The 27,160-nt window shown below is 36.3% G+C and overlaps 1 protein-coding gene across 4 annotated transcripts in view; it reads left to right on the forward strand.

The window, feature by feature from the left end:
- Positions 1 to 27,160, forward strand: part of Adamtsl1 (ADAMTS like 1) — a 927,295-nt gene that overhangs the window by 701,758 nt on the left and 198,377 nt on the right. For 3 of the 4 annotated variants that reach the window (XM_063251663.1, XM_013155112.3, XM_063251679.1), the window contains 4 exons: positions 6,959 to 7,009; positions 11,272 to 11,476; positions 12,683 to 12,830; positions 15,152 to 15,236. In XM_063251663.1, coding sequence (XP_063107733.1) covers positions 6,959 to 7,009; positions 11,272 to 11,476; positions 12,683 to 12,830; positions 15,152 to 15,236 — 489 coding nt within the window. The remainder of the gene's footprint in view (positions 1 to 6,958; positions 7,010 to 11,271; positions 11,477 to 12,682; positions 12,831 to 15,151; positions 15,237 to 27,160) is intronic. The other variant, XM_063251668.1, reaches the window with a different exon arrangement.

A 27,160-nucleotide genomic window follows, 5' to 3' on the forward strand; every position in this document is an offset into this window, starting at 1 on the left:
TATTCATTGAAATCAAGAATATTTAACCCCAGAAATAGTGATGTTTGAAAATTTTGCATCATTCAATCCAGGATATTAAAAGTCTTACGATTAATTTTATGGCAGAAAATGAATTTGCCTAAAAAGATGGTTTTAGATCATAACAATGAAACAGGCTACTTTAGGTCTGGTCCCCATTAAGCCCAGGTAAATGAATGTTGCTTACCAGTTATTATGGTTTGGAAAAATTGGGAAATTTACAAACATTTTCTCATTTGCTGCATTCCATCTTACCTATATAATTGTTAGGATAACTCACTCCATATCAGAAAATTGAAAAGTATAAAAGGAGGAGGGATTTTGAGATAATTAGTTTAGTGGTGTTTGAGCTCTGGTCAGAGTTCTGAGTTCTGCGCTCATCAACCACCAAAACTGGAAAAGTCAGACACAGCCCAGTGGCATGAGTTTCCAGATACCCATTCTTATTTCATCTTAGAATTCTTGACTTCATACTATATTTGGAATTTTTAGGAGATCAAAGCTGAAGTCCAAATGCAAGACAGTCAAGGTTATGTGGAACAAAACTAGCAAGAAAAGTACTGAGCTATGTCAGCTTTCTTTGCCATGACAGAGAAGATCAATTTAAAGAGCAAAGGTTTATTTTGGCTCATGATTTTAGACATTTCAATCCATTAGCCTACTGGCTCCATTACTTTGAGCCTTAGATAAGACAAAACATCATATATCAGGAGCCTGTGGAACAGAAGGTTTCTCACTTCACAATAGCTAGGAAACAGAGAGACAGACAGAGACACAAAGACAGACACAGACACAGAGAGCCAACCAGAGAGGAAAGAGCTGGAGACATTATAGTCCCTAAGGGCATGTCCAAAGAACCCATTCCCTTTAACCAAGTCATGCCTCTTAAATTTCCATCACCTCCCATTGGCCTATTAAATTATGAAGCCATCCAGGGAGTCAATCATTCATTACTGAATCAGAGACCTTGTGACCCAATGACTGCCCCGAAACGCCACCTCTGAACATTGCTCCATTGGGGACCAAGCCCTCAACAGATAAGCATTTGGAGGAAATAGCAGGGCTAAACCCTACCACCTTCTCTCTCCCAGTTTCTCAGGTACTCCTTTCCCTCATGATGCTACAATCGTTGGTGCTCTGTTACCCATGAAAAACTAAAGCCCGTCTGTCTTTTTTCAACATTGTATAGCTCCTGCTCCATTCTAAAATATTACTTAGGAAGAAACTAGATTCTACTTCCCTAGAGTTTTCTATAGCAGATGGAATACCACTGGCTATGCTACAGTTCTTTCTACCACCCTTCATTTCATACTTTTTGAGAATTTATTGCCTGCCCTGTACCAGCTTTTGTGCTTGATACCATGGCAAAGACAAAATCAACTAGAATCTAGGACCCAGCCCTGTTCAGAGCAAGCTGAGCTTCATAGTTACAAACCAACATCATATCTTAAAAGACATACAAGACAGAACGGGAAGAAATTGTTATAAAGCATTCAGAGCTACTTCTGAAAGAGGCCTAATAGGAAGACTCAGAGTTAAACAAAACAGGCTGGAATTACTATTGTCTTATTTTTCCCTTTCCTATGCCTCCCATCAACCAGTCACCCCTGCAGATTCGCTCAGCTTTCCTACACTGCCAGATGGCTGTCTACACAGATGGCCATTGCTCACAGACAGGAGAGCTAGCGAAAGGTGAGAAGTGAGACTGCACAACGTGACAGTTTGGGAGTTTCTTTTCTTTCTTTTAACTTCATATTTCTCTGTGTGACATCATATTTTGATCATTCTTTTGTTTTAATTCTGAGTGGTAGTTGCATCGCCTGCCCTTGCATCTGCACACCAGTGGTGTGACATCATTCAACGAATATTTTCTATTTGCCATGTGCAGGTCACGGTGCTGACATGTAACAGTAAAGAACCAAGATGGATTCTGCCTCACACTGTTATACTAATGAAAGACTTGCACATAGTTAAAACATAGCTTAAAGTACTGACAAGAGCCAGTGTTTGGGTATTTAGAGCGAGGAAACTTTCCGACTAGATGTTAAAAAAAATAAATAATACTTTAAGGAAGGCTGTGTTTGAATATGAAATTTCACTGAGCATTAGGAAGCCCCTTAAGACTTTTAAATTGGGGTAACTTAAAAGTTTCTGGGACAGTAGTGAGGAAGCTGGCTGAGACAAGCGATTTCCTACAGACAGTGAGGTGTTAGGAAAATGGCAAAAGCATAAAGTTTTTGGGAGAATACATTTGCAGAACGTTGCTAGAACCAAGGTGATTGGAAGCGTGAATGCCTGTAGGACACACAGGACAGAGAAGAAGCAAAGATGCCCCGAAGCACACAGGGGGGTGGGAGAGTGGCAGCGCCCCCAGGCAGTGAGATGGGTGCTATGGAAAGGGCAGATAATGCGTGGTGGGCACCCTGATCCTGATCGGGAAAAGCTGAGAACACATGCAGCTGTCCGGAAGCTGTGAGGAGGGCCTGCAGCCCGGGAGAAGAGGCAGGCGACAATCACAGTCACTGAAAGCTCTCTTTATGGTTCATTTCCATGATAAAAACACACTCATAAATTATGTGCCCTTGGAGTTAGATAATTGGGATTTTTCTCATAGAGAGAGATTTATCACAATATATGAATTCCTCAGTGAAGTGGTATGACCCTGATTTGAACTGGATTTTTTTAAAGTTCTAAAGTAGCATCTTTGATCATTTCTGCCCAATGACTCAATTTTTAATTCACATGGAATTTGAGATGATGGCCTTGTTTTATCCATTCATATCATAGTTCTCAGTGTTACTATCTTGAATGTTTTTCTATTTGAAAATTTTCTATTTGAATATTCTAATTGCTATGATTTTTAAATGTAAAGCATTACTTACAAACTTAGAAAATAGAAAATATATATATTTAAAAAGCAAAAAATATACACGTAAGTGTAAGGTATTTTTTTTTTACTGGTATTAGGTATTAGATGCTAGGTATGTTTCAAGCTGCATGTATGGCAGAGTATATATACACATGTGACCTATGTATTTGCATGATTCTTTAGCTTATATATACACATACAAAGTTTCTTAATATTACAAGTAATAATGCACATTCTTTGTTGTATTTAATATTTTTCATCAGCATTACATTTGAGAACTTTTCCATTTCATTAATAATGGTTCAGAATTTTATTTATATGTGCTTCAAAATATTTTCTTGTATGAAACTCCCCTAATAATGAAGCACTCTCCTGTCCCTGTAGAGTTAAGTAAGGTGGAACCGTGAGAGGAGGAGGTGGTGTATATTTCCACACCACATCACTTCAGAATGTTCATTTTCTCATCTTCACCTTCTTTTCTTACCACCAAAACCCCTGATCATAGGAGTTTTAGGTGGAATCATGTCTGATGAGTATAAAATGCATGTAGGTGGCTAGGATATTTAAGGTATTTTCACCTGAAGACCAGCTAGCTCTTGTATCTTCCCTTTGTGACCACTTTTAAAAATCCTTTTTCCTCCTTCACACTTCCCACACACTCAGATGCATGTCTGAATGCATGTATCTAAACACACACACCAAAAATTAAGACCTACACATGGGGAGAATTTACTCAAGTCTCTAAATTATATCTTTTTCTTCATTCTTCATGATGTGCACTTCATTCAAGAGAAAAACAGAGTGTCTTAAAGGTAAGCAATAGGGAATTAAGCTTGGGCAAGATTGCCTCCCCTTCTGGGCTGGTGTAACGAAAGGCCCGGACCATGGCATGAGCCCCAGGAGGGAACAGAGCCCATGCACACAAGTATGCCTTAGTAGGGCTGGACAGAGCACCATTGTTTTGATATCTTTCTGTTTTTACAGGTGCCATAGAGTCAGTTTATGAGTCTTCACCATGACCCGTGCCATGAAAGACAAATATAGCTATAGTTTTGCTGAATCCAGGTTTAAAGCTCCTTTTTCAAACAAAAACATTATTTCTAAATCAGTCCAAAGCAAAGCCCAACATCTTGAATGCTATGTGCTCCCTCATTTATTCCCTTTCTTTGGTTCAACTTGTCTCCTTCCATGTTACTGTCTCTAGTTTAAATATCATCAGCTGATAAATCAACTGATGGAGATCTGCAAAAGTCTGTTTTAATATTAAAGATGACAAATTATAGCCATAAATATTTTCAGAATAAAAGGCAGTGAATTTCAGTTTTACATTTATAAATGGATGGGCATGAATAAAGATGCTAAGGCAGGTAAAATATAAATTCAAAGTCAATTTAATTTACTCCATAATTGACTATTACTAGGTAATATTGTAGGTCCAAGTTATTGGAAGAACTTTAGGAAGTTGGCATTCTTTCAAATATAGTGCTTTTACAAAGCAGATTCCCTTAATTACTAGATGTAATCAATATTGCAAGAAGATCACAAGATTCTAACAAAAGGCAGGCTTAGGCTTTCATCCAATTACTTGTCTGTCAGAAGGTAGAAATAAATAGAACATTTAATTGTAAAAACAGGAACACAAGTTTAACTTGATGTTCATTTCATTTTTGGGTTAAAGATCTATGGGATTTTGAGAATTTCCAAAGGCAGTATTCAGTTTTATGAACATTGTAAGATAAGAGTAAAACACACACAGATATCCACAAACATACACACACACACACACACACACACACACACACACACACACAGAGCTGAAAATTTCCTTATACAATTAAGTATAAGATATTCAGTCATAAAAAAAGTTAAGTAAACATATTAGTACTCCAGTGATTTTTCTTCCTGGAAATAAATAGCTGTCTTCACAATTTTGTTTTCTATTTTGCATCAAAGCAATTCAGTTTCTCTCAAATATTTCCTTACTTTTCAGAAATTTCTTTAGAACCTGTGAAGTCCTCTTTATCTCCCACTGTTTTCCTTACCTTTCATGATCTCCAGTCAGTGTGATTGTTTTTTGTCTTTCTAATCCATAATATTCCCAGCCTACACTTTCTACACAAATGCTCTATGGCTAGGTTTGCTATTATCATATAGAAATCATCCTATACCAGGAGATATAGTCAAACTGAAAGTCTTTATATATGTAGGTATATTTATATTGAATTTATGGACATTATTATATAGATTTATAAATAAATACTCTTCGAGGGGCTGGGGATTTAGCTCAGCGGCATAAGCGCCTGCCTTGCAAGCTGGCAGTCGTGAGTTCGATCCCCGGTACCGATAAAGAGGAAAAAGACAAAAAAAAAAAAAAAAAAAAGAAGAAGAATAAATACTCTTTGATTAAACCAAGGATACAGATAGAATATATAAGTCCCTTCAGTATTCAAAAGAAAGGCTCCATAGCATTTGTCAATGTGTCATTTGTCAAAATAAGAAGCATCTGTGTGTACCCTGCATGCTTTGGGCCTGGATTGCGTTCTCTGTATGCCCCACTGTTGCACCACTCTTTTACCCAAAAGCACAAGACACAAATCCGTGACATGGCATGGACCCGGCCTCAACAAGTGCCAGGCTCACCAGTTGGAGGCTTTTGTTGAAGTCCGTGGAAAAGGTTAATTGGCATCTTAAAGACCTCCAGGGACTTTCACACAATCTATAATGCCACTTATCCTGCATTCTCTAATCATGCAGCATAGAGTGTCATTTCTTGTTGCTCCTTTAGCCTCCACTCCATCCCTAAATGTCACAGATTTTCCAGGATACTAGATAATTCTTTTTTTGAAATTTTATTTAAAGAAAAAAAAAAAAGTAAAAGGGTACAAGTAATACAGAATTTCAAAACAATAGGAAATAACTAGTTAATAGATTACATATTGTCATCTTAGAAATAGTTGTTCAAGTTATAAAATTAAAGCATACAAAGTGGACATTCAAATAGTGAGATTGCAAACAATTTTGTTCAATGATCCAACAAGAACTTAGTAAAATTGTTATCTATCTTACACACTTAAATATACATGCAGTTATATCCTTTAGAGCACTTTCTTTTCCTCTCTTTTTTACAATAACAGTTACACATTTTGGGTTTATTACTCCCACAGTTCTTATTACTTTTTTTGAAGAGAATAAAACCAAATGTGATAAAACAAAACAGAGTCAGTCAAAACAAAAGGATGGACATAGTACATGATGTAAAAACAGAATACAAGGTGATCAACAATGGTTACCATAATGCCTCTTGCTATCTTAAAAAGAATTGCCTATATCATCAGGTATACAGTCACAACAATCACATCCACCATCATATAACAATTAACAACAAACAACATGTTTTAGGCAAAAAAAAAACCTTTTCATATTTATGAAAATGTTTCATAATTATTTTTATAGAGAAGTTGCTTTTGCTGATAGTTGCCTACTATATTTGGTAGTTCCTCCCTCCTTTTATAAAATATCTAAGTGGCTACTTTCCAGGTAACAGTAAAAAATCTTTAGATCTGCCAAGAGATGAAACCTATTTGCTAATGCATGCTGCATAGTACTGTCAATTCTACGGTACAGATTCATGCTTAAACAGCTTTCTCTTTCATCAAAAGTGAGACAGTAACTGTGATTGCTTGGCAAGCATCTGGAAGTAACATTAATAATGATGATAATAATAATGACCTCATAGGACGTATAATTTGGGGCATTAAAGAACATTTACAAGCTTATCGTGTCATAGTTAATGATGAGGTGCCAAGTTTTCTTGCCACCACCCTTTCCAATGGTATTTCCTGTTTGGATCAGAGAATTAATTACAGTAAATGGTGGCCTTTCAGAGAATTTTCCCCATTTTAGAGCATATACGAGCATAAAGATATTGAACTGTTTTAGTGTTGTTTTTCAGAGATGATTTATTAATGTTGTTTTGCAATTGTATAAAAATTTTGTATAATGTAATCATTTAGTGTTTATTTTATTGTATGTACCTTCTACTCAGAGGGTTGGCATTATTGTTCCTAACAGTGACGGATACAAGCAGATCATGCCTTATGACCTCTACCATCCCCTTCCTCGGTACGTAAATCAATCATCTGATGTTAGAATTAGCAAATCAGTCTTCTGATGCTTTTATATATATATATATAGACATATAGACAGACATATCTCGAGAAAGATTTTGTGTTTTTCTATAACAATAAGATGGTAGATGGTAGATTTGCTCCATTCTGAGCTCTACTTTTGCAGCATACTACAGGCCTGTTCAAACTATAAGCTTGTCATTCAAAACCCTTTTTAAACAGGATCATGTTACATTGGAGTGGACACAGTAATTCACTCTGATTAGATACAGTGTATGGGTTTAGGTTATGTCTTTCATTCCCTTTGTCCTTTTCTGTTTCTTCTGCAATTGGACTCTAGTCATTAAACCACTGTTGCTAACTATTAAACAAATACTACCTAAAATATTATCACAACACCATACATGTGGAGTTCCAGATGTGGTATTAGTCTGCATAGGACTTTTATATGTCCTCTTTACTTTGAAGAAATTATAATTAAATGCAAATTTTTTCATATATTTATTCAGAAACTTAACACACTTACATTGCTTTTAAAATATAATAACTTGAAAAAATATTGAAATTTTTTTAATCTCATAAGAATTTTTATTGTTATAATATAGTCATATGAAAACTAGACATGCTGAAGGATATACTAGCCTCTGCCACTTGCTGCCTACCATGTTTGAAATAGTTCCACAAATAGCAGAAAGTGAATTAGGTTTAAATTCATTTTTTTCTATTATCTTTATTTATTTGGTCTTTGGAGAGGTCAGTTGCTAGTTAGAATCAAAGTTTCAATTAGACTTTAAGTAGGTGAAATAATATATAGCAGTTTGCTCAATCTGAACTGAACTAACCCTGGAAAATAATTGTATTCAAAACTGCAAAATAAAACAGTTTGAAAAGTTTGATCTCCAAGTGCTTAATGAATTAGTATCAAGATAAGATCCCTTAAGGTCATTTAGTCCAACACCTCAGTGCTATTTGATCCTCCTATTCGTTTCCCAACAATCACACCTGCACACTGTACAAATACGTAAACTGTGTATTACACAAATATTAACTCATGTGCATTTGTCCACGCATGGATGTACACATTCTTAAGATTTATATAATGTATATACATGAGTGTAAGTTGTCATTCAGTGCCTACTTACATGCTTCCAGCAACTGATAGGAGTCTCAATTTTCACATTCTAATAATGACAGAAAGAAATATTTCATTTATACTAACATAGTTGCTGATAAATTCTTTTACTGAATGGCAATCACATTCATCAGCTCCCTGACACTTTCTTATGACTATTTTGATAAAGACTATAAGTGAGTTTTGAAAGTTCCTTATGTATGATTTTGCTGATTTGATGCAGAACTCTTTTGCTCATTGATAATTTAATGAAAGTAACAAATATCAATTTAATTAAACCAATATTTCCTTTTGTTGCAATTTCGGTATCTGTAAAATAAGTACTCCTGGGATACATATATTTGTGTGAAGGCAGTACATTCCATAAATAAGGTTAAGCTGAGTGCCAAGAATGAGCAGCATCAAGTCTGTTTTCCTGCACCTCCTACATTTATCTCATGGCCTCTACGATTTCTCTTGTTTATATTTTCCTGGCATAACTAATGCCTGCCTGTTTTAAGTTAGACATTATCTTTTATAGAATGAAATGCTCTCCAAATGCCTAAAACCCTGTGGTATATTAAAATAACCCTCCTTCATGTCTGTTTGTGCCATGTCCTGTGTGTACAATTTGGCATTTCCACATATCACAATGGGAAAGGACAACTATCAAATAAACCAAACATGCTACTTACCCTTTGCTTTTATTACTAAGCTAGTTCTAAAGATAGAAGTTCTACTTTACTGATAAAGCTCAAGTATGTAGAAGTGATTTCTACAAATTCACTTTTATTTCATAGAAACGACTAAGGATTAAAAAAGATTCTCAAATGGAAAGTACCCAACAGTCAAGGAATAAAGCTTTACTTACTTAAAATATTTAAGTAGGACTAAGAGCACAAATATGGGTACAACACGCAATTAGTGAATTTTAAGATTGTTCTTTCCTGCTTTACCACTTTCAGTCTTTGACTTAACACATGACCCGAACCAAGAATATAGTCTGATGAATGATCATGATTCACAATTAATATATGCCACCTCCGTACATCCTTTTTAATTTCTTAAACTAAATGTGTTATTTGTTTAAAACATTGAAACCAAAAGGAGTTAAAATATATGGTATACAAATTCACTTAATGTTCTCCCTGGACAAGAGTCCAGATTCCAAACAAGATTCTTGGGTATTTCTTCTTTTTATTCCAAGTGCCTACCCTGGTTGCTGTTTTAAGGTCTCCTAACTCACATGATCTTTGCCTATATATTTTTTCCTAACTCTCATATAACCCTTTTACTATATGAGGATGCACATCATAATCTTTCATGTGCAAAATTATGTTTGTATGCTGGAAATATACTATAGATTTTTTAAAATAATATTAACCTCATTTGTCTTTTTGTGATTTCTGACATTGAAAAGGATACTTACTTCTTTTTGTAAAATTACACTATGGTCAGGTCCAAGTGTTGAGACAGAAATTAATCATTTTCCCTTTAGGAGGGTCAAGTTCAGAGATTTTGGAGTACCAATTAGAAAATGTGTTCTTTAATGACATCTTAATATTCTAAGAGATTAAATGTGCATTAGAAAACATATTTCTACTTCATCATCCCATCAAATCCAGTGCGAACAGTACTTATATATTCAGGCTGGCTTCCATCTGACAGGCCTGTTAGTTCTCCAAAGAGTCTCATGGAGACAAATGAGAACTGGTCTTGCCCTTTTGGAAGAGAAACTTTCTACAGAGCAACTTCATTCTCTTGAAACAGATTTTTTTAAAAAATCTCCTCAGGACTAAACAGAGTGCCTCAGTTTCCCCATATGACATTTTCTTATGTGTCTCCTGGGGAAAACACATCAGAAAATATTATCTTTGGCAGCATATCTTGACTGTTGGCAGTGAAGATAAGAATTTTTGCCTAAACTTAAACAATGCAGAGAGAATATAGAGGAAAACCCTCTTAACTGGGAAACATACATCATTACTCTGACTCATGCAGAAGAGAAATCAAATTCACAACATCCATGCAGTCCTACTTACATAATAATTAGGGTCTCTGTGGGGTGCCTCTGCAATAGTTTTGAATGTAACTTTTCAAGCAGATCACCTTAGTGAAATTTCCCCTTTCATTAAAATTATCTCTCATAATTCTAAGAGAAATCTTTGTTTCCTAGTCATCCTCATTGGCAACCAGAATGTGTGCAAGAATGACAAACTCAGCTCATTCAGTCCCAATGCTTTGGTTTTTAGAAATTCCACATTCTCTAAATCTATAGGAGAGAAAATGCTTAGACAAAGGTAGCTCTCTATATTTGATCCCAAATTTATCCAATCAGTATAGAGCTCTGAAGTATCAACCAAATTGTCTTACATGTTAACAACATTGTTATTTTCTGCCTTACTTAACTATATCTTTAGATTCAGATGCCATAAGCCTTTCAATCAAAACAAGCCTCTTCACAATTCCAGAAATCCCTTACTGGAGGAACTCTACCACCACCACCCCCAGCAGTCAGAATAAGTGACTAGTGCTTATTTTAACATTTCTGCTCAGGGGTGACGCAGTCTGACCATCAGGATTGTGCTGAATCCATGAAATCACAAAGCTGACAACTGCAGGCACAGGGAGAAGGTTTTTGTTTACACTCATCTTTTATGAGCTTCTCCTGTGAAAAATGCCCTGAAGTAAAGTAATAAAATGTGAAGTTGGAAATAAAACTATCTGACCAGTTACAATCTATTAATGTTAACTGATCTTCCAACTCTAGTCTTGACAAAGATACTTAATGAGATATAATGAGTAAATTTTAATACTTCTGTATGAAACTGAGGGAAAGGACTGAGCCTAAACTGCCACCTCTTGTGTAGATTCCAGGCAGCACAGATATCCTTGTAGACAGCTCCAGAAACTTCCATTTCTAACGTCTGTGCAGAGCTTCACAGGTTATAAAGCACTTTTGCCAACACTGAATCCTTTCCCTTCCTCATCAGACTTCAGGCAATAAATACTTTATGGTTCTCTAAACTGTAGCCTCTGAGAACCTGATGATCCCCGTAGGCCCAGGGAACGGGGTTGGTATGACAGCTCACTGAGAGGTTTGACAATGTGCATGTCTGCCCTGATGACTCCCCTTGCTTCTGTAGGTGGGAGGCCACCCCATGGACCGCGTGCTCCTCCTCGTGTGGGGGGGGCATCCAGAGCCGGGCAGTTTCCTGTGTGGAGGAGGACATCCAGGGGCATGTCACTTCAGTGGAAGAGTGGAAATGCATGTACACCCCTAAGATGCCCATCGTGCAGCCCTGCAACATTTTTGACTGCCCTAAATGGCTGGCACAGGAGTGGTCTCCGGTAACTGTGCCCTCTTTCTTTGTTCATTAGGAGAGTAAGTCCACTCCTCCCTCTTGCCATCATGGCCTACCAGGTACCCTGTGCAGCTCCAACCTTCTCTTGACTTGTCTAGAAGCCACTACCAGTGTAGCTCCTGCAGTAGGAATGTCCCAAGTCCAGCATGATGAAAGTGAATGACTTTTTAAAAATGCTTTTCTTTGTTTTACTTCAGAGGAGCCTCTACTGCACCACTCTATTGATAGGCTGCTGCCTTTCTGCAATAGTTAAAGCTAAATGATTAAACTTTTGATGACAGAACTCAGTAGATCAGAGTTTGATTTCATTTTTTATTATCTCTGTCTATATCCAAAAAAGGGTCTGAGTGGGTTAAAATTAAAACTATGCATATCAGTCATTGAAGGGAAAGGGATAAAAATAAAAGCTATAAAATAATTAATATGAGGTGAAGTAGAATAACTAAAACCCAAAGTAATAGATATTAGGAAACCTGCTGTAACTAAAAATAAAATGTTATTCTAGGTTTCCTGGCTGCTAATGTAGAGAGAAATGGCACATACCATATAAAGGCGTAGAAGTAAAACCATTGTCTCCTTATCCACAAAAATGCAAAAGACTGCTCATTGAGCCCCTGTAGCCTTGAAAATACAGATCAGAACTAGGATGTCTTCATGTACCAGAATCATTATAGGTATTATGCATATTATTATGTATATATGGCCCCTAAATCTGTTTCTATTATTTTTTTTCAATTTCAGTGTAATTAGATGGGTTGGCCATGCAGCCATATAAACTAGCTATGATGGCAATTTAAAATCTGTTATTACTTATGTGTGAGTGAGCATTTCCCATAGCTTTGGACATTGTAGTCATTAGCAAACTAACTAAAAATACAGTGTTGGGAACTAAATTTGAGCACACTCTAGTTCTTCTTTCCTTATTTTGGTGCTTGATTTGAGACTTTACACAATGGGTGCTTCAGGATTGGTGACAGATTAATCCAAGCCTAAGATATTTACAGTGATTTAATTTTCAGCTAGCTTCACCTCAAATAGCCAAAGAGAAAAAGATGCCATGACTGGTAAGAAGTGGTACAAATCCGTCAGGAGTCCGCATATAAACGGGAGTCCTTATATAAATAATTGTAGGTGGGAAGTGAAGTAACGAAGGCTTTTCCTGTGAGTCTCCTCTCTCCCAATCTCTTTCCAGTGCACAGTGACATGTGGCCAGGGCCTCAGGTACCGTGTGGTCCTCTGCATGGACCACCGAGGGATGCACACAGGAGGCTGCAGCCCGAAAACAAAGCCCCACATAAAAGAGGAATGCATCATACCGACTCCATGCTACAAACCCAAAGGTAACTTAACAGGAAGAATTCACCAGGCTCTTAATTGTTGTGTGGGTTCGGGTGCTGATTTAAACTCCTTGAATACTCCCAAGTAATCTTAGTGGTGATTCTTTGTAATTTAAGACTCTACTAAGTGGACTTGATTCCCTTTTTGAACATTTCAGATGGTTTTGATTGCAAATTTTTATTACATACTCCATAGGAAAATCTCCCTGTACAATTAGCCCCCACATCGTAAAGTGGTTTGAATACAATGGCTGAAAAATGTTGTATGTGTCTTTTTAGAAACAGACAAGATTATATAGAAATCTTTGTGTAAATTACTATCTACATTTCTTGCTGTTGAAAACAAGGAATGAATCTATCTGCTTGCTAAGCCTGAGAGGAAGTCTCACACTTCAAACTGATGAGACAGAAAACCATTTATTTTTCTATTCTTTTTTATCTTTGTTTGTTTGTTTGTTTGTTTTGTACTAGGAATCAAGCTCAGAGCCTTGCACTTGCCAGGCAGGCACTTGTGCTATTGTGTTAAACCCTGGCCCACCGTTGCTCTTTATATTGAAAATTAAAACATAAATATGACACTGAATTCCAGAAGCATACTTTGAAATGAAAACATGAAGTATATCACAATTTAGTATATACTGAAAACAACTTATAAAAAGAAATTTTAGAAAAGTTCTACTTGATGAGCAAGATTAGCTCAGATTAGCATGAACAGTGATTTGAAAGGAAACCAAAATCCAAAAACATACCAGAAATCCTGCTTACTTTTAATAAATCTCTCTCTCTCTTTCTCTTTCTCTCCATCTCTTTCTGTGTCTCTGTCTCTATCTCTGTTTCTCTCCCTCTCTGTCTCTCACCCTCTGTCTCTCTGTCTGTCTGTCTTTGTTTTCTCATCTGTAAAATGAGGGAAAAATAGTATCTATCCCAGCACCATGTGAAGGTTGGAGCAGATATTAATGTAATTAGGGTACTTAACCTGGTATTTGGTATATGGTGAATTCTCCCCAAATGTTACTTTTAACTCTTAACTATCATCAGTGTCCTCAAATATTAGAGGTGACTGTAGGTAGAGGTGACTGTAAGTAGAGGTGACAATATTTATTTCAACAGTAAAATATGACAGGTGCCAAACTCTCACTGTCAGAGATGGCTTTATTGACTGAGTTATTTAATTGGGATAGGTGGGGGATAGATATAAAGTGAGGCATGTACAAACACCATGTTTCTGTCTTTCAAATGATAGCAAAAATTTTGGCTTTGGCAATTTTATAATTGTCACTCACTTTTTTTCTGACTATAAAAAATAACTACATATAGAAGGCAAATAGTGATGCTCCTAAATAAAAATAATCAATTAGTTTTTAGATCTATCTTAACTGAGCCTCTTCAGAGGGAAAAAAAAAAGGAGTTTGTGGCTCACTATCAAGAACAAAATCTGGATTTTGACAACTAAGTAGTAAGCTTCCCTAAACATCATTATGATACCGTATAATTCTATGGTGTGTGCATATATGGACATATTTCTTTCATCTTTGCAATTATATGTTAACACTGGTGATAGAGCTTCACTAGATCATACTATAAAGGCAAATATGCCCATAAACAACCCAAATAAATATGTCAGAATAAGGATCTTGGCAGTTACTTCTATAGGAACAGTTAGAAACTATTTCTTTCTCTCCCCCACATTTTTTACCTAGGAAGCAGTTGGAAAGCTTGTTGTGAGTTGTTTTGCCAAATCTAGATAAATAGGTAAAACAAGTCCAATTTTAGATTTATAGACTTTAAGTTGCACTGATATTTGAATTATCAGGGAGCCTTTGTGTGGTATTAAATAAGTGAGATAAATAAAACAATGTTTTGTGAATCTCCAAGTGACAGAATTTGTTATGAATTATGTGGCATAGATCACACTTAGCCAAAAGGCAAAAAGTATGAAAGCATCAAAATATAATTTACTATATTTTGTGTTTATTTGAAGATGTGTGAGAGATCCTTGGTGAGTATATGCATACTGTGCTAGTGATCTTGGAGTTATGACTTCTGTAATAAAAAGACTTTCCTTTGTTATTCAATATCATAAAGAAGACTCATGTATACAGGAACTAGTATTATTAAACATTTTTGCAATCTAATTCCACTTTTCTTGCTAAAAACATCCCCAGAGGCAGCAATTTACCTAAAAATTTATTAATTACGATTATCAACATAGTAACTTATGGGTTTAGTACAATTCTAAGATCTGCGAGGACAGCAGAAATTTCCCTAAAATCCTAGACTGGTCCTAACGTCTTCTCGTCTGTGTGCCTGTACTTAATCCTCAGAGAAACTCCCCGTGGAGGCCAAGCTGCCATGGTACAAACAGGCTCAGGAGCTGGAAGAAGCAGCTGCCGTGTCAGAAGAGCCCTCGTAAGTCCTGAAAGCACAAACAGTTCTTTTGAAGCTCATGGTTTAAAGAAAGCGGTCTCACTGGCTCTGGCTTTTATGGGTTCTAAACTAGGCATAATCATCTTACCAAAGGCAAAATGAACCTCTATGAATTCAAAATGTTTACCAATAACTTAGTTACCTTCAGAGGCAATTTCAAGTTTTATCGGATTCATCTGTTTGAATCAAAGTACTTTTCAATTTTGCCTAAACTAGGAAAAGGCAGGTGGAAAGCTTGCCCTCTTCTCCAAAAGTTGACCATCCCTTTACTCTTGGCAAGAGGCCAAAGGTAGAAGACAGATTCAATGTGAAGGTCCAGGCAACTTTTCATGCCCCTTGTGCCCCAGCTTTACATCAAAAGTAAAGGGTAAGTGGGGTCTGTATGAGCAAAAAGGGACCTTAGTAGCTTTTCCTCCCACCTTTCTTGCTGGACTTGGTAAGCCAGAAGACCCATGTCATGATCCCACATCTGCTCAATTTTATCAAAACCATGAAGCTTGCATGACCATTAGACACAGATTTGTCAGATGCTTAAGACAGACAAAATCATACTGATTGATTGATCAGTATATATTGGTTCTACTAGAAAACATGGATTTTGCAGATAAAGAAATGTAGTTTACTGGAACCGTTCTCTTGTGACCAAAGCAATATCTTACACTGAAGTTTTTCTAGATCAGTTAATTTACTAGGTTCTATATTAGTTCTGGGTATCTACCCACAATCTAGGAGTTCATGATATAGCATGTAGGATATAAAATGTTTCTCAAATTCAACCTATAGTTTAAATTTCACTAGAGATAAGCACTATACTCTATAAAGTCAAATGTAATTTAGAATTTTCTCAGATTCATCCTATTTGAGTTCAAGATATTCAATAAGAAATCAAAGTACAGATTTGTACAATAACAAAAGGTCATTTGTAAATAAATTGTATTAAGACACTTGGTTTCAAAGAAAGATGGTATATATATTAAGGAAGACTTTTTTACATAAAAAGACAACTAAGAAAAATATAAATTGTTTCTATAGTATAAAGTTACTACACCAATATTTAGATTTCTTTGAGAAAAAGCAGCTAACAATGGTAGAACATTGGAAGAAAGACAGTGGTTAAGAATTACAATGCAATCTTTAAGTGATTGTATGGGGAAAAAAATTATCTCTCTCTCTGTCTCTCTCTCTGTCTCTCTCTCTGTCTCTCTCTCTGTCTCTCTCTCTGTCTCTCTCTGTCTCTCTCTCTCTCTCTCTCTGTCTCTCTCTCTCTCTCTCTCTCTCTCTCTCTCTCTCTCTGTCTTGCTGGTGCTTAGCTGACCAGGGTTCTCTTCACTAAAGAGGAAGTGAGAAGTTCATTTCAGAGGAACACTCATACCTTAATCCACTAAAGGCCTACTTAAAATACAGAAAGATGCCATGTGGTCGGAGCTATTTATTCCTTATCAGTGTGTCATTTGGTTAAACATGTTCAAAGCCAAATGTTTGTTATTTTACCTTAACTATCTGCTCTCTTGCACACTATATGTTGTTATTCAGTCTAAACCACACTCCTATCTGTGTAGTACTGTATTCTCATTGTTGTTAAACAACAGAACATTCAAAATAAACAAACAAAATTGAAAATGAAGAAAATATTTTATACTCAAAATTATATTTTTTTTCCTCCTGGTAGATACTTCTGAGTTGAAAATGTCTACCAAAGCATCACACAGACCATAGTCACCCATATTTTGTAATGTGTGTTTTCCACTAAAGGTCTGATTAAGATGCTTTTTAACTTTAATCCTCATAAGAGTTTTAAAGTAGATAAACGCATAGTTTTAGCCATTGAAACTACAGGCATGTATTAGACTATTAAATTTTATTCTTAGTGTAATGGAATTTCCATCTTGGATTAATCTGAATCAAAGTAGACTGTAATTGGAGTTCAACTAAAGGAAATATATACAATTATGGTCAGAACAACAGTTACTCTTATACCAAAATGAAATAAATGACAGCTGAGGGTTGAAAGGTATATGGTTTTTACATTTTAATACACTTTATGTGTTTGTTACACCAAACCCTAGGAAAAGCCCTAAGTGTCACATTTTAAAACCTGATTTTGAATTTAAAAAACATAATTTTGTACAGTCTTAATTCTTTCTTCCTAAAACCACATGGACTAGTTTATAAATGTGAGTAGCAACCTATAATTACTCTCCAAAGTATAATGAAAAAATGATATACTGTCAACAAGTCATTCTTTTCTCCCCGCCATAGAAACTCACATTGCTTAAATTAAATGGTAATGCTTAGAAGCTGCAGCTGTCACTTTGGGACTCCTGCAGAAGGCAGGAACAGTTCTCCAGAACTATTATCTCTTGCTTTGGCTCTAGCTAACACTGGTGAGTCCTATAGTAAAGCAGCAAATATCATTTATTTCCCCAGATGGAAAGTGAAAATATTATCAACAGCCTGTCTCATTAAATAATACAAGAAAATCATGATACTTAAAGTCTTTAGCATACAGAGATGCCCTTACTGAATGTCAGCTATTTTTAGTAATCCTAAAATGTAAGCAAAAAGATTTGTTAGCACTCTGGCCAAAAATATGTTGGAAAGCAACCTCTGTAAATTTTATGTAGAAGAAAACTATGATAAAAGACTAAGGATGACCTGCCAAAAAGTAACTAAAACTTTGTAAAACAGGAAAATGTATTGACATTGTGGTTCCACTAAACTAAACCCCATGTAGAATATATGAATACAGATATCAGTCTCCTAGAATCATTGAAATACATATACAGATTGGACCACAGCATGGTAATATAGATGCATCATATAAAACTATGGCTTTGATTAAAAATACCCTGAGATGTTAATTGTTTTGTGCCCAGAACAGGATTGTTTATGTATGATATATATGATGCATGTGGTATAAGATAAGATTATTGTGATGATTGTTTTTTCTGGTTATACAAAAATAATTTCCTAATCCATCTGTGGGAATCAAACCCTCTGAGCTGATTTTTCACTGATGGCTATGATTTGTCTTGATTCAAACACATGTTTTTATATGGTTTTCCTGACAAGAAGTAGCAGGAATTTTTAAGCAAGTTATTTTTTATCTTTCCCGCTGAGCAAAACAATACAAGTAAGATCCAAACCTCAAACTGAAATAAAGCAGAGAAGGCACGTTAACCAACAAAGCTCATCAAACAGTCTTGTAAATAAATACAATACAGGAAATAGTTTCACAGATTGCCAACTGAAAAATCAATAAAAAACCCTTGCTAACCAATTAACATAGAAGGACTTGTGGTTAGACTTCTGCAGTTAGGATTCTGTTTCTGTTCAAAGTATGACTTTTTAAATTTGCCTCCAACTAATGAAAGTGACATTATATTAGGATATTATATTATATTCCATATACATTTTAGGATTATTTTCTCTATTTCTGTGAGGAATTATGTAGGTATTTTGATTGAGGTTGCATAAACTCTATATATCCATTTGGGAGTATGGTTATTTTAGCTATGTTGATTTTGCATATCCAGAAACAGGGGATAACTTTCAATTTTCTAATGTCTTCTTTGATCTCCTTAAGAATCCTATGGTTTTCATTTCCCTGGTTACATTAATATCAAAGTATTTAATTTTTTTGGTGCTATTGTGAATGGTAATATTTCTCTCAATTCTGTCTTGGTGGGTTCATTGTTGGTGTCCATATATTTGGTTATTACTTCTAGGAACCTTTTGGTGGATTTTTGGGTTTTTCTATGTGTAAGATTATGTTATTGCAAATAATAAATTTACTTCTTCCTTTCCTATATGTATCCTTTTTCTATCTTTCTGTTGCCTTTTTGTTCTCGCTAATGTACTATGTTGAGTAAGAATGGTGAAAGTGGATATCTTGGTTCTTTGTGATTTTAGCTTTTCCCCATTTAATATGAGATTAGCTGTTGGCTTGTCATAAATGGCTTTTATCAGATTGAGTTTAGGTTCTTCTGTATCTATTTTCTTCAGAGTTTTTTTAAATCACAAATGATGTTGAATTTTGTCAAAAGCTTTTTCCTCATCTACTGATAAGATCATGTAGTTCTTGTCCTTGCTTCTCTTTATGTGGTGTATTACAGTTGTTGATTTGTCTATGTTGAACTATCCTTGCATCCCTAGGATTAAACCTACTTGGGCATGATGTACTTGATCATGATGTATAGTCTGTTTTATTATTTGTTCCATTGTTAGCCAGTATCTTTTTGAGGATTTATGTGTCCATGTTCATTAACAAAGATTGACTACTAGTTCTTTTATTTAGTTTAGTGTAGTTTAGTTTTGTAATTATGTCTTTATCTGGTTTTGGAATTAGAATAATACTGGCTTCCATAAATGAGATTGGAGATATTCTTGCCTTTCAATTCAATTCTTAGTTGGTAGATCTCTTTATTACTGCCTCAATGTCTTTGCTTAATATTGGATTGTTCAGAAGTTTTATGTTTCCTTGGTTTAGTTTTAGTAATTCATATGAATCTAAGCATCCATCCATTTCTTCAAGATTTTCCAATCTATTGGTCTACAATTTTTCATAGTGGTTACTAATGATCTTCGGCTTTCCATAGTATCTGTTGTAATTTCATGTTTTCATTTCTAATTGCATTGATATGGTTCTTTTCCCTCTTTCTTTTGTTAAGTTTGCCTAAGGGTTTGTCTCATTTTTTTTCAAAGAACCAGCTCTTCAACTCATTGATTCTTTTTATTCTCTTTTAGTTTCAATTACATTATTTTTGGCTCTGATTTTATGAATTTCCTGTTCTTAAGCAGTGATTGAACTGATCTTGTTCTTCTAGTTACTTACAGTGCATCAGTAGGTTATTTATTTGATCTCTCTCTCTGTTTTTTTAGTGTGAGCATTCACATCTAGAAATGTCCCTCTTAGTACTGTTCTCACTGTGGCCCATTGGTTCTGGTATGTTGTTTTGACACTATCATTTGAGTCTACTCATTGTTTCTTTCTTTTTTGATACCTTTTGTGGCCCACTGAGAGCTCAAGAGTGTTTTTTTAACGTCCAAGTGTTTGTAAAATTTCCGTAGTTCTTCTTGCAATGGATATCCAGTTTCAATGTGCTATGATCTGATGTTATATATGATGTGATTTTGATTCTTTGGTATTTATTTAAGCAGGTTTTGTAGACTAAAGATGGTCTATTTTGGAGAAGGTTCCATGTGCTACTGAGAAGAATGCATATTCTGTTTTTACTAGAGTGACACACACTGTAAACATCTTACATCCATTTGTCGAAGGTGTGATTCAGAACTGATATTCCTTTGTTAATGTTTTGTCTAGTTGATCTGTGTATCTGTGAAAGTGGAGTCTTGATGTTACCTACTATGATTATATTGGTATTTATTTGATGGTCTATATCTAGGAGTATTTGTTTTATGAAGTTAGGTGCCCCAATATTCAGTGCATGTATATTAATAATTGTTATTTATTACTGTGAAATTGTTCCTTTAACTAATAAGTAGTGACTTTCTTTGCCTTTTCTAATTAGTTTTAGCTTAAAATTTATTTTCTTTGAAAATAAAACTTCTACTACTGCTTGATTTTGGGGGGCTGGTTCATGTAATATTGTTTCTTATCCTTCAATTTTTTTAGTCTATGTGTTTCCTTTTGGATTAGATGAGGATCTTGAATACAGTAGACCATTTGGTTCATTGTTTGATCCATTCTCCAATCTGTGTCTCTAATTGGAGAGTTTAGGTCATTTACAGTGAGAGTTACTCCTGAAAGGTACTGATTCATTCCTGTCATTGCATTCTTTCTCTGTTGGCTTTTTTATCCATCCCTCCCCTCTCCATTTCTTTAATTCTATACTTCATTTCTTTATTTTTTTAAGTTTTTTAAATAAAGAAATTATTTATTTTGTAGTAAAATATACACAAAACTAAGCACTGAAAGTGCACAGTTGAATACTTTCAGTATTTTCACGTGGTTGTGCAGCCTCTGCCACCATCTGCCTCCAGAAATCTTTCACTTTACACAGTTAATAAGAACAAAGCAAAACAGAGATAACAATATTTGCCTTCAAAGAGAGGGTAGAATAAAATTCTCCCTGTTTGCTATATTGCATATGGTCAACCTCCCAAGAGATGCTCAGACCTCTGGCTCCCATTTGCTAATGGGGAGGGCAGATGGGATGTTTGATTCTCAGTCCGTGAGCAGTAGGCTCACAGCTGCTTACCAGGGAGGTGAGCTGGTTGTGTGGTTTCACAGTACTCTAAGTTACAACATAGCATGGATCTTGGGGCACACTGGGTGATTCTGCCCCTGGGGTGACCGCTGCTTGGCTGAGCCATGGCTGCTTACCAGGGAGGTGGGCTGGTTGCTTGGTCCCATTTCCTTAATGATTAGTGGTGCAGACTGTGCTTTCATGAGCACATTGAACATTTGTGTGTCTTCTTGGAGAAAAACATACTCAAGTCGTTTGTCCATTTTTAATTGAATTATTTTGTTATTGAATTTTAGGAGTTCTTTGTATATCCTGGGTATTGATCTCTTTTAAGGCTTATGGATTACAAACATTTTTCCCTTTGGATAGATTACATTTGGACTCTAATGAGTTAATTTTGTTACACTCTGGTATTTGTATTTTTTCTTCTGTAGCCTGTGCTTTTGGCGTTGCTGCCAAGAAATCACTGCCACATTCAATATCATGAACCATTCTGTTTCCTCCTAGAAATTTTATAGTTTTTCATTTTAGTCTTTGAGTTGATTCTGAATTAATTGTTCTACGTGGTCTAAGGGTCTAACTTTATTCATTTGCATCTGGCTGTGCAATTTTCCTAACACAATTAACTAAAAGCACTGTCCTTTCCCTACTGAATAGTGTTGGCCTCTGATATTGCTTATATCTAGATGTCCCCCCAGAGCTTCATGTGCTTGTAGATGGAGCTTTGGAAGGTGGCTGGATCATATGGGTGTGATAACTGGATTAGTGTACTGATAGGCTTAGCACAGTTCTGGGAAGCCCAACCCCGGTGTAATAGACTTGTAGCCTGCATGAAATATAAAGGGAAAGAAAAAAGGCAAGCTTGCTGCTTTCTGCCTACCCTGCCATGGACTATTTCTCCTCTTCGATGCCCCTCGGCCAAGTTACCCTGCCTTGGAGCCAGTCAACTGTGGACTGAAACCTCTACAAACTGTGAGCCAAAACAAACTTTTCCTCTTTTAACTTGTGGGTGTCATGTATTTTGTTTCATCTATGAGAAACTAATTAAAATGACACTCTTGTTGAAAATCATGCATGGGTTTATTCCTGAGCTCTATTATTCTTCACCTGTCTTTATCTTGTGACAAAAACTAGTCACCCTACAATGCACAGTGTTGCTAAGCTGCAGTGTACAACACCATCACCACACTGATTCCTGGAGCTGTGTAGTAAATTTTTTGTTTCGTTTTGTTTTGTTCTGGTACTGGCAATGGAACTCATGACCTCATACTTGCCAGGTAGGTACTGTGTTGCTGACCCATATCCCCAGCCCTATCATAAGTTCTGAAATCAGGAAGTGTAAGCACATTATTACTCTTTTTCCATGATTGCTATGACTATTTGGACTCCCTTAGTTTTCTCTGTGAATTGTATTTTATTTCATTTTATTTTATTTTATTTTATTTTAATTTTGTCTTTCTGAGACAGGATCTCACTATACAGTTCAGGCTAGCCTTGAGCTCACTTTGTAACCCAGGCTGATCTCAAATTCACAACGACCCTACTGCCTCAGCCTCCCAAATGCTGGGATTACAAGTAATATGCCACTACACCAAGCTCTTCTGTGTGAATTTTACTGTGGATTGAGTCTTCCAACCTGTGAATACATGTCTTTGTATTCCATGCTTGGTGTTATATCAGTCTCCTTTATGTTCTGTCACACAATACCACAGACTGGCTCACTTATAAACAGCAGTTTATCTCACAGTTCCCCACCCCATCTTTTACTATTTGTCTTATTTGATACATTCATTCCATCTGGCTTTGTTGAATTCATTGTCTATGTCTAGAATATTCTTGAGTATTTTTTTGGAGTGTTGTTTTACTGTTCATTAATATCTTAAAATATTCTTTATCACGGAATGTTCTTATTTCCCTGTCAAGTTTGAAAGATAGTTTTGCAGGGTATATTAGTCTAGAGTGGTTGCTTTCTTTTAGGGCTCAAAACATGTCACTCCAGTGTCTCTCAGCCTTTCAAGTTTGTGTGAAAAAGTCTGTTTAATCCTAAAGGGTTTTGTTTATAAGTGATTTTTCTTTTTTTACTTTTTTTAACAGCCTTTAAGGTTCTGTTTTTGTTGGACTTCTGGGATTTTGACTATGATGTGTAATATGGAGCTTCTTTTTTCACTGTAGCCATTTGGAATTCTGTAAGTGTTGCTTCCCTGTATGCTTAATTCTTTCCCCATACTTGGAATGTTTTCTGCTAAGATTTCTGTCAACAGATTCTTTATTCTGTGTATGCTGTCCTTAAATTTCCCTCTAATTCCAATTAGCCTTAAAGTAGTCTTCTTAGTGTCATATAGCATCTGTTTATGGATTTTTCTTGCTCTCATCATTTTTAAAGTTTATCTGAGTAAATCATCATCTACTTCCATTTTGTCTTCAATTTCTAAAACCCCAACTTCATATTGTTCATATTTCTTCTATTTATGAATTCCATAGACTTATCACTGAGATTTCACTTGTCATATTTTTTGTGTGTACTTCTTTGGTGGATTTGTCATTCATTTTGAACCATTTTGGTCAGCTCTTCCAATTTTATATTTTTTTCTCCCATAGCCACCTTGGTTAGTTTCTGTAATAACTGTACTGCCTTTTTGGCTGGGTTTTTGAACCTGATAAGTTTCTTTACTTCTTTAAACTTTGTGCAGCTCAGCTGTTTGGTGTTTGCTTTCTCTCCATCTGTGCCCCTTGATCTGCTTTGGGAAAATTGAGTTTTGGAGGGCATTTTGCCACCTTGTTTTTTTTCATGTTCCTATTTATTTTATTTCATTTTGTGCTAAGAGTTAGGTCAAATACAGTGACGAGAGTTTGTTGTTGATACAAGAATCTCTTTAGTTAGGTTCTGTTTTCTAGTGATGTGTTCTTGACTTACTTGTTATTTATTTGTCCAGAAGTATTGTTTACCACTTCAACCTATTTAACTTGATTGGGTTGGACACTGTCACTATGTTTTAGAGACTTTCTACTGATTATGACAACGTCAACAGATCCAAGCATCATAAACATGAAAATGTGTTTAATAATTTCACACGTTTGTTAACATATCTAACATACTATATTGTACTGTTTTCTGTGGTTTATCTGAGATGTGGACCTGGGGATGGTAGAGGACAAGGAAAAGGAAGGTAAGAAAGGAAAATAAGAAAAATCACCAGGTAAAAAAAAAATGGGGAGTTGGGCTCTGCTAATACTATTTTATAGTTTAGGTAAAGCACTAGTGTTGAGGGAGTAAAAGAGAATACTTGTGTAGGTAGGAAGAGGTATGCAGGTGGATGGGAGGCATTACTCTGACACGCTCCTGAATGGAACTGTTGAATTTGTAACACTGGTTAATTCTTATTCTCTTGTGCACTTATTTAGGCTCCTGGTATATTTATGCTGTTAGGTAAGTGGAAAGGAGGAGGGCGAATGCAAGAAGCCAATATAATAAGGAAGAGAGATAACAAAGATTAGGGAGGGAAGTGAGTCAAGAGTAGGAACACAGGGAGCAGGTCAAAGGGGAAACCTTGATTCTTAATGTATAATAAGAAACAAACACCAAAAGAAAAAAGTGAAAATAGTAAATAGAAAATAAAACAAAAGATGATCAAAATGACCTAAATCTAATCAATTACCAAGAATACAATAATGACAGCTACCAAAATACCAATAGAAATCAAAACAAAAGCTTTACACAGCTGTTATGTTATTAACCCAGAGTTTCCACACAGCTTTCTCTGTACTGGCATTGCTGTCTGATTTTAATCAGCCAACTAGTTTCTTTCAAAGGGGCAGAGAATTGCCTGCCCAAAGCCTGAGAGCTGTTGCTACCTTTAATAACAGGCCCCTGGGGAGCTGGGGATTTAGCTCAGCGGCATAAGTGCGCCTGCCTTGCAAGCAGGCAGTTGTGAGTTCGATCCCTGGTACCGATAAAAAGGAAAAAGACAAAAAATAAAAAAATAACAGGTCCCTGGTTGCAAGCTACGCTCTGTGCATGATACCCTGCAGGCCTTCATGGATTCAACTGCCTTAATCAATTTATAGGGGGCAAATATTGCTCATATTTCTGTGTGTCCCTCTAGGCTTTCCTTGCCTACTACTCAAAGACTCACTAACTCAGGCACCAGTCACTGTCTCAGGCCCACCTACAGAACCACAGAACCTTGTGCTGCTTTTGGGCAGGGCTGAGAACCCCCTCCTGGCCAGTGTAGGGCAGAGGACAGGATCTCACCCTGTCTCAGGCCTGTTCAGTTTTCAGAGAAACAGAAGGAGAGCATCCACTTTGTTCACCTCTGAAAGTCACTCTCTGACTCTGCTCCATGTATTTGTCACAGAACTAGAATTCCTTGCCTTCTGCCATTCTCAGCTAAGAGTTGTTGGGAGCTTCCTGGTAGTCATGGGTAGAACACTGTCTTACTTTCTTGTCACTGAGATACAGTACCTGACACCCACAACTCAAAGCAAAAAAGCTTGATTTTGGCTCACAGTTTGTAGAGGTCTCAGCCCATAGCCAGCTGGATCCTAGTTAGGGTACCATGGCAGAGAGGCATGGCAGAGGAAATATAAGTTTATGACAAGGAGCCAGAAAACAGAGAAGGAGATCAAGGAAAAGGGATTTATACCCTTTTAGGTTGCATGCGCAGTGGCCCATCTCCTCCAAGCAGGCTTCAACTCCCAAATCACATTTATCTATAATTTATCAGTAGACTAATCCACTGATAAGTATCACACCCCATGATCCAGCTGCCTCCCCAAAGTTCCACCTATGAGAAGATGAGGCTTTAGGAAGACATCTAGATATAAATGATAATAAGCACTGAGTAGCCATGTATAGCACTCCCATTGTATGCAACAGAAATGGGCAACTCACTATTATTTTTTTCTGTGTTGGGCAAGCCTTACCTGTTCCCAGTCTCCCACTGCCTACCAGTGCTGGTGCACTATTTTCTTATACAGTGAGGATGCATCCTGCAGATCATGGCACTAGAGTGCCTTTTCTGTTTCTTTGATATTTTTACAGTAGGCAGGTGCTTGGGTGCATGACAGTTGGTTCTGCCCCATTCTATTTGTGGCTTCTCTGAATCTCCAGATTGGATGTCTCTTACTTTCATACCACCCCCATGGGGGAGGGTAGAGTAATTCTGAGTCAATTCATACAGCCAGACCATCACTGAGAGCCAGATGCCTCTTGTAGGCTGGTCCTCTCCCAAGATGGCATGCTCCTGGGCTCTGGAGCTGGGGATGGGGAACCATGACCCAAGGATGGCCTGGTTTCCTCTCTCATGCTTTCTAAACATTGAATTTTATTCCAAACAGATTTTCTTTTCATTTGTCCCCCCATGTCAGACTTTATCTTTTACCACTCCCTACACACATACCTTGTGTAACTTTTTTTTTTTTAAATAGGTACCGGGAACCGAACTCATGACCGCCTGCTGGCAAGGCAGGTGCTTATGCCGCTGAGCTAAATCCCCAGCCCTGTAACTGTTTTTCTCTAGCACCAATGCAGAAACACTGGCCCTTGCTATCATGCCTCAGGTTCCCAGATTTTCTACCCTGGCAGGTCATGAGAGTTTTAGTTGAATCTTGTTTTGATTTCAAAATTAGTACAATGGCAAAATATTACTGAATCTTCTTAAGTAGCAAATCATAAGATATTTTATATCACTGTTCGTT

The sequence above is a fragment of the Cavia porcellus genome, unplaced genomic scaffold (assembly GCF_034190915.1).
Source record: "Cavia porcellus strain 051 isolate PalLab524CR breed Dunkin Hartley unplaced genomic scaffold, mCavPor4.1 scaffold_1, whole genome shotgun sequence".
In the NCBI taxonomy this organism is placed as follows: domain Eukaryota; kingdom Metazoa; phylum Chordata; class Mammalia; order Rodentia; family Caviidae; genus Cavia; species Cavia porcellus.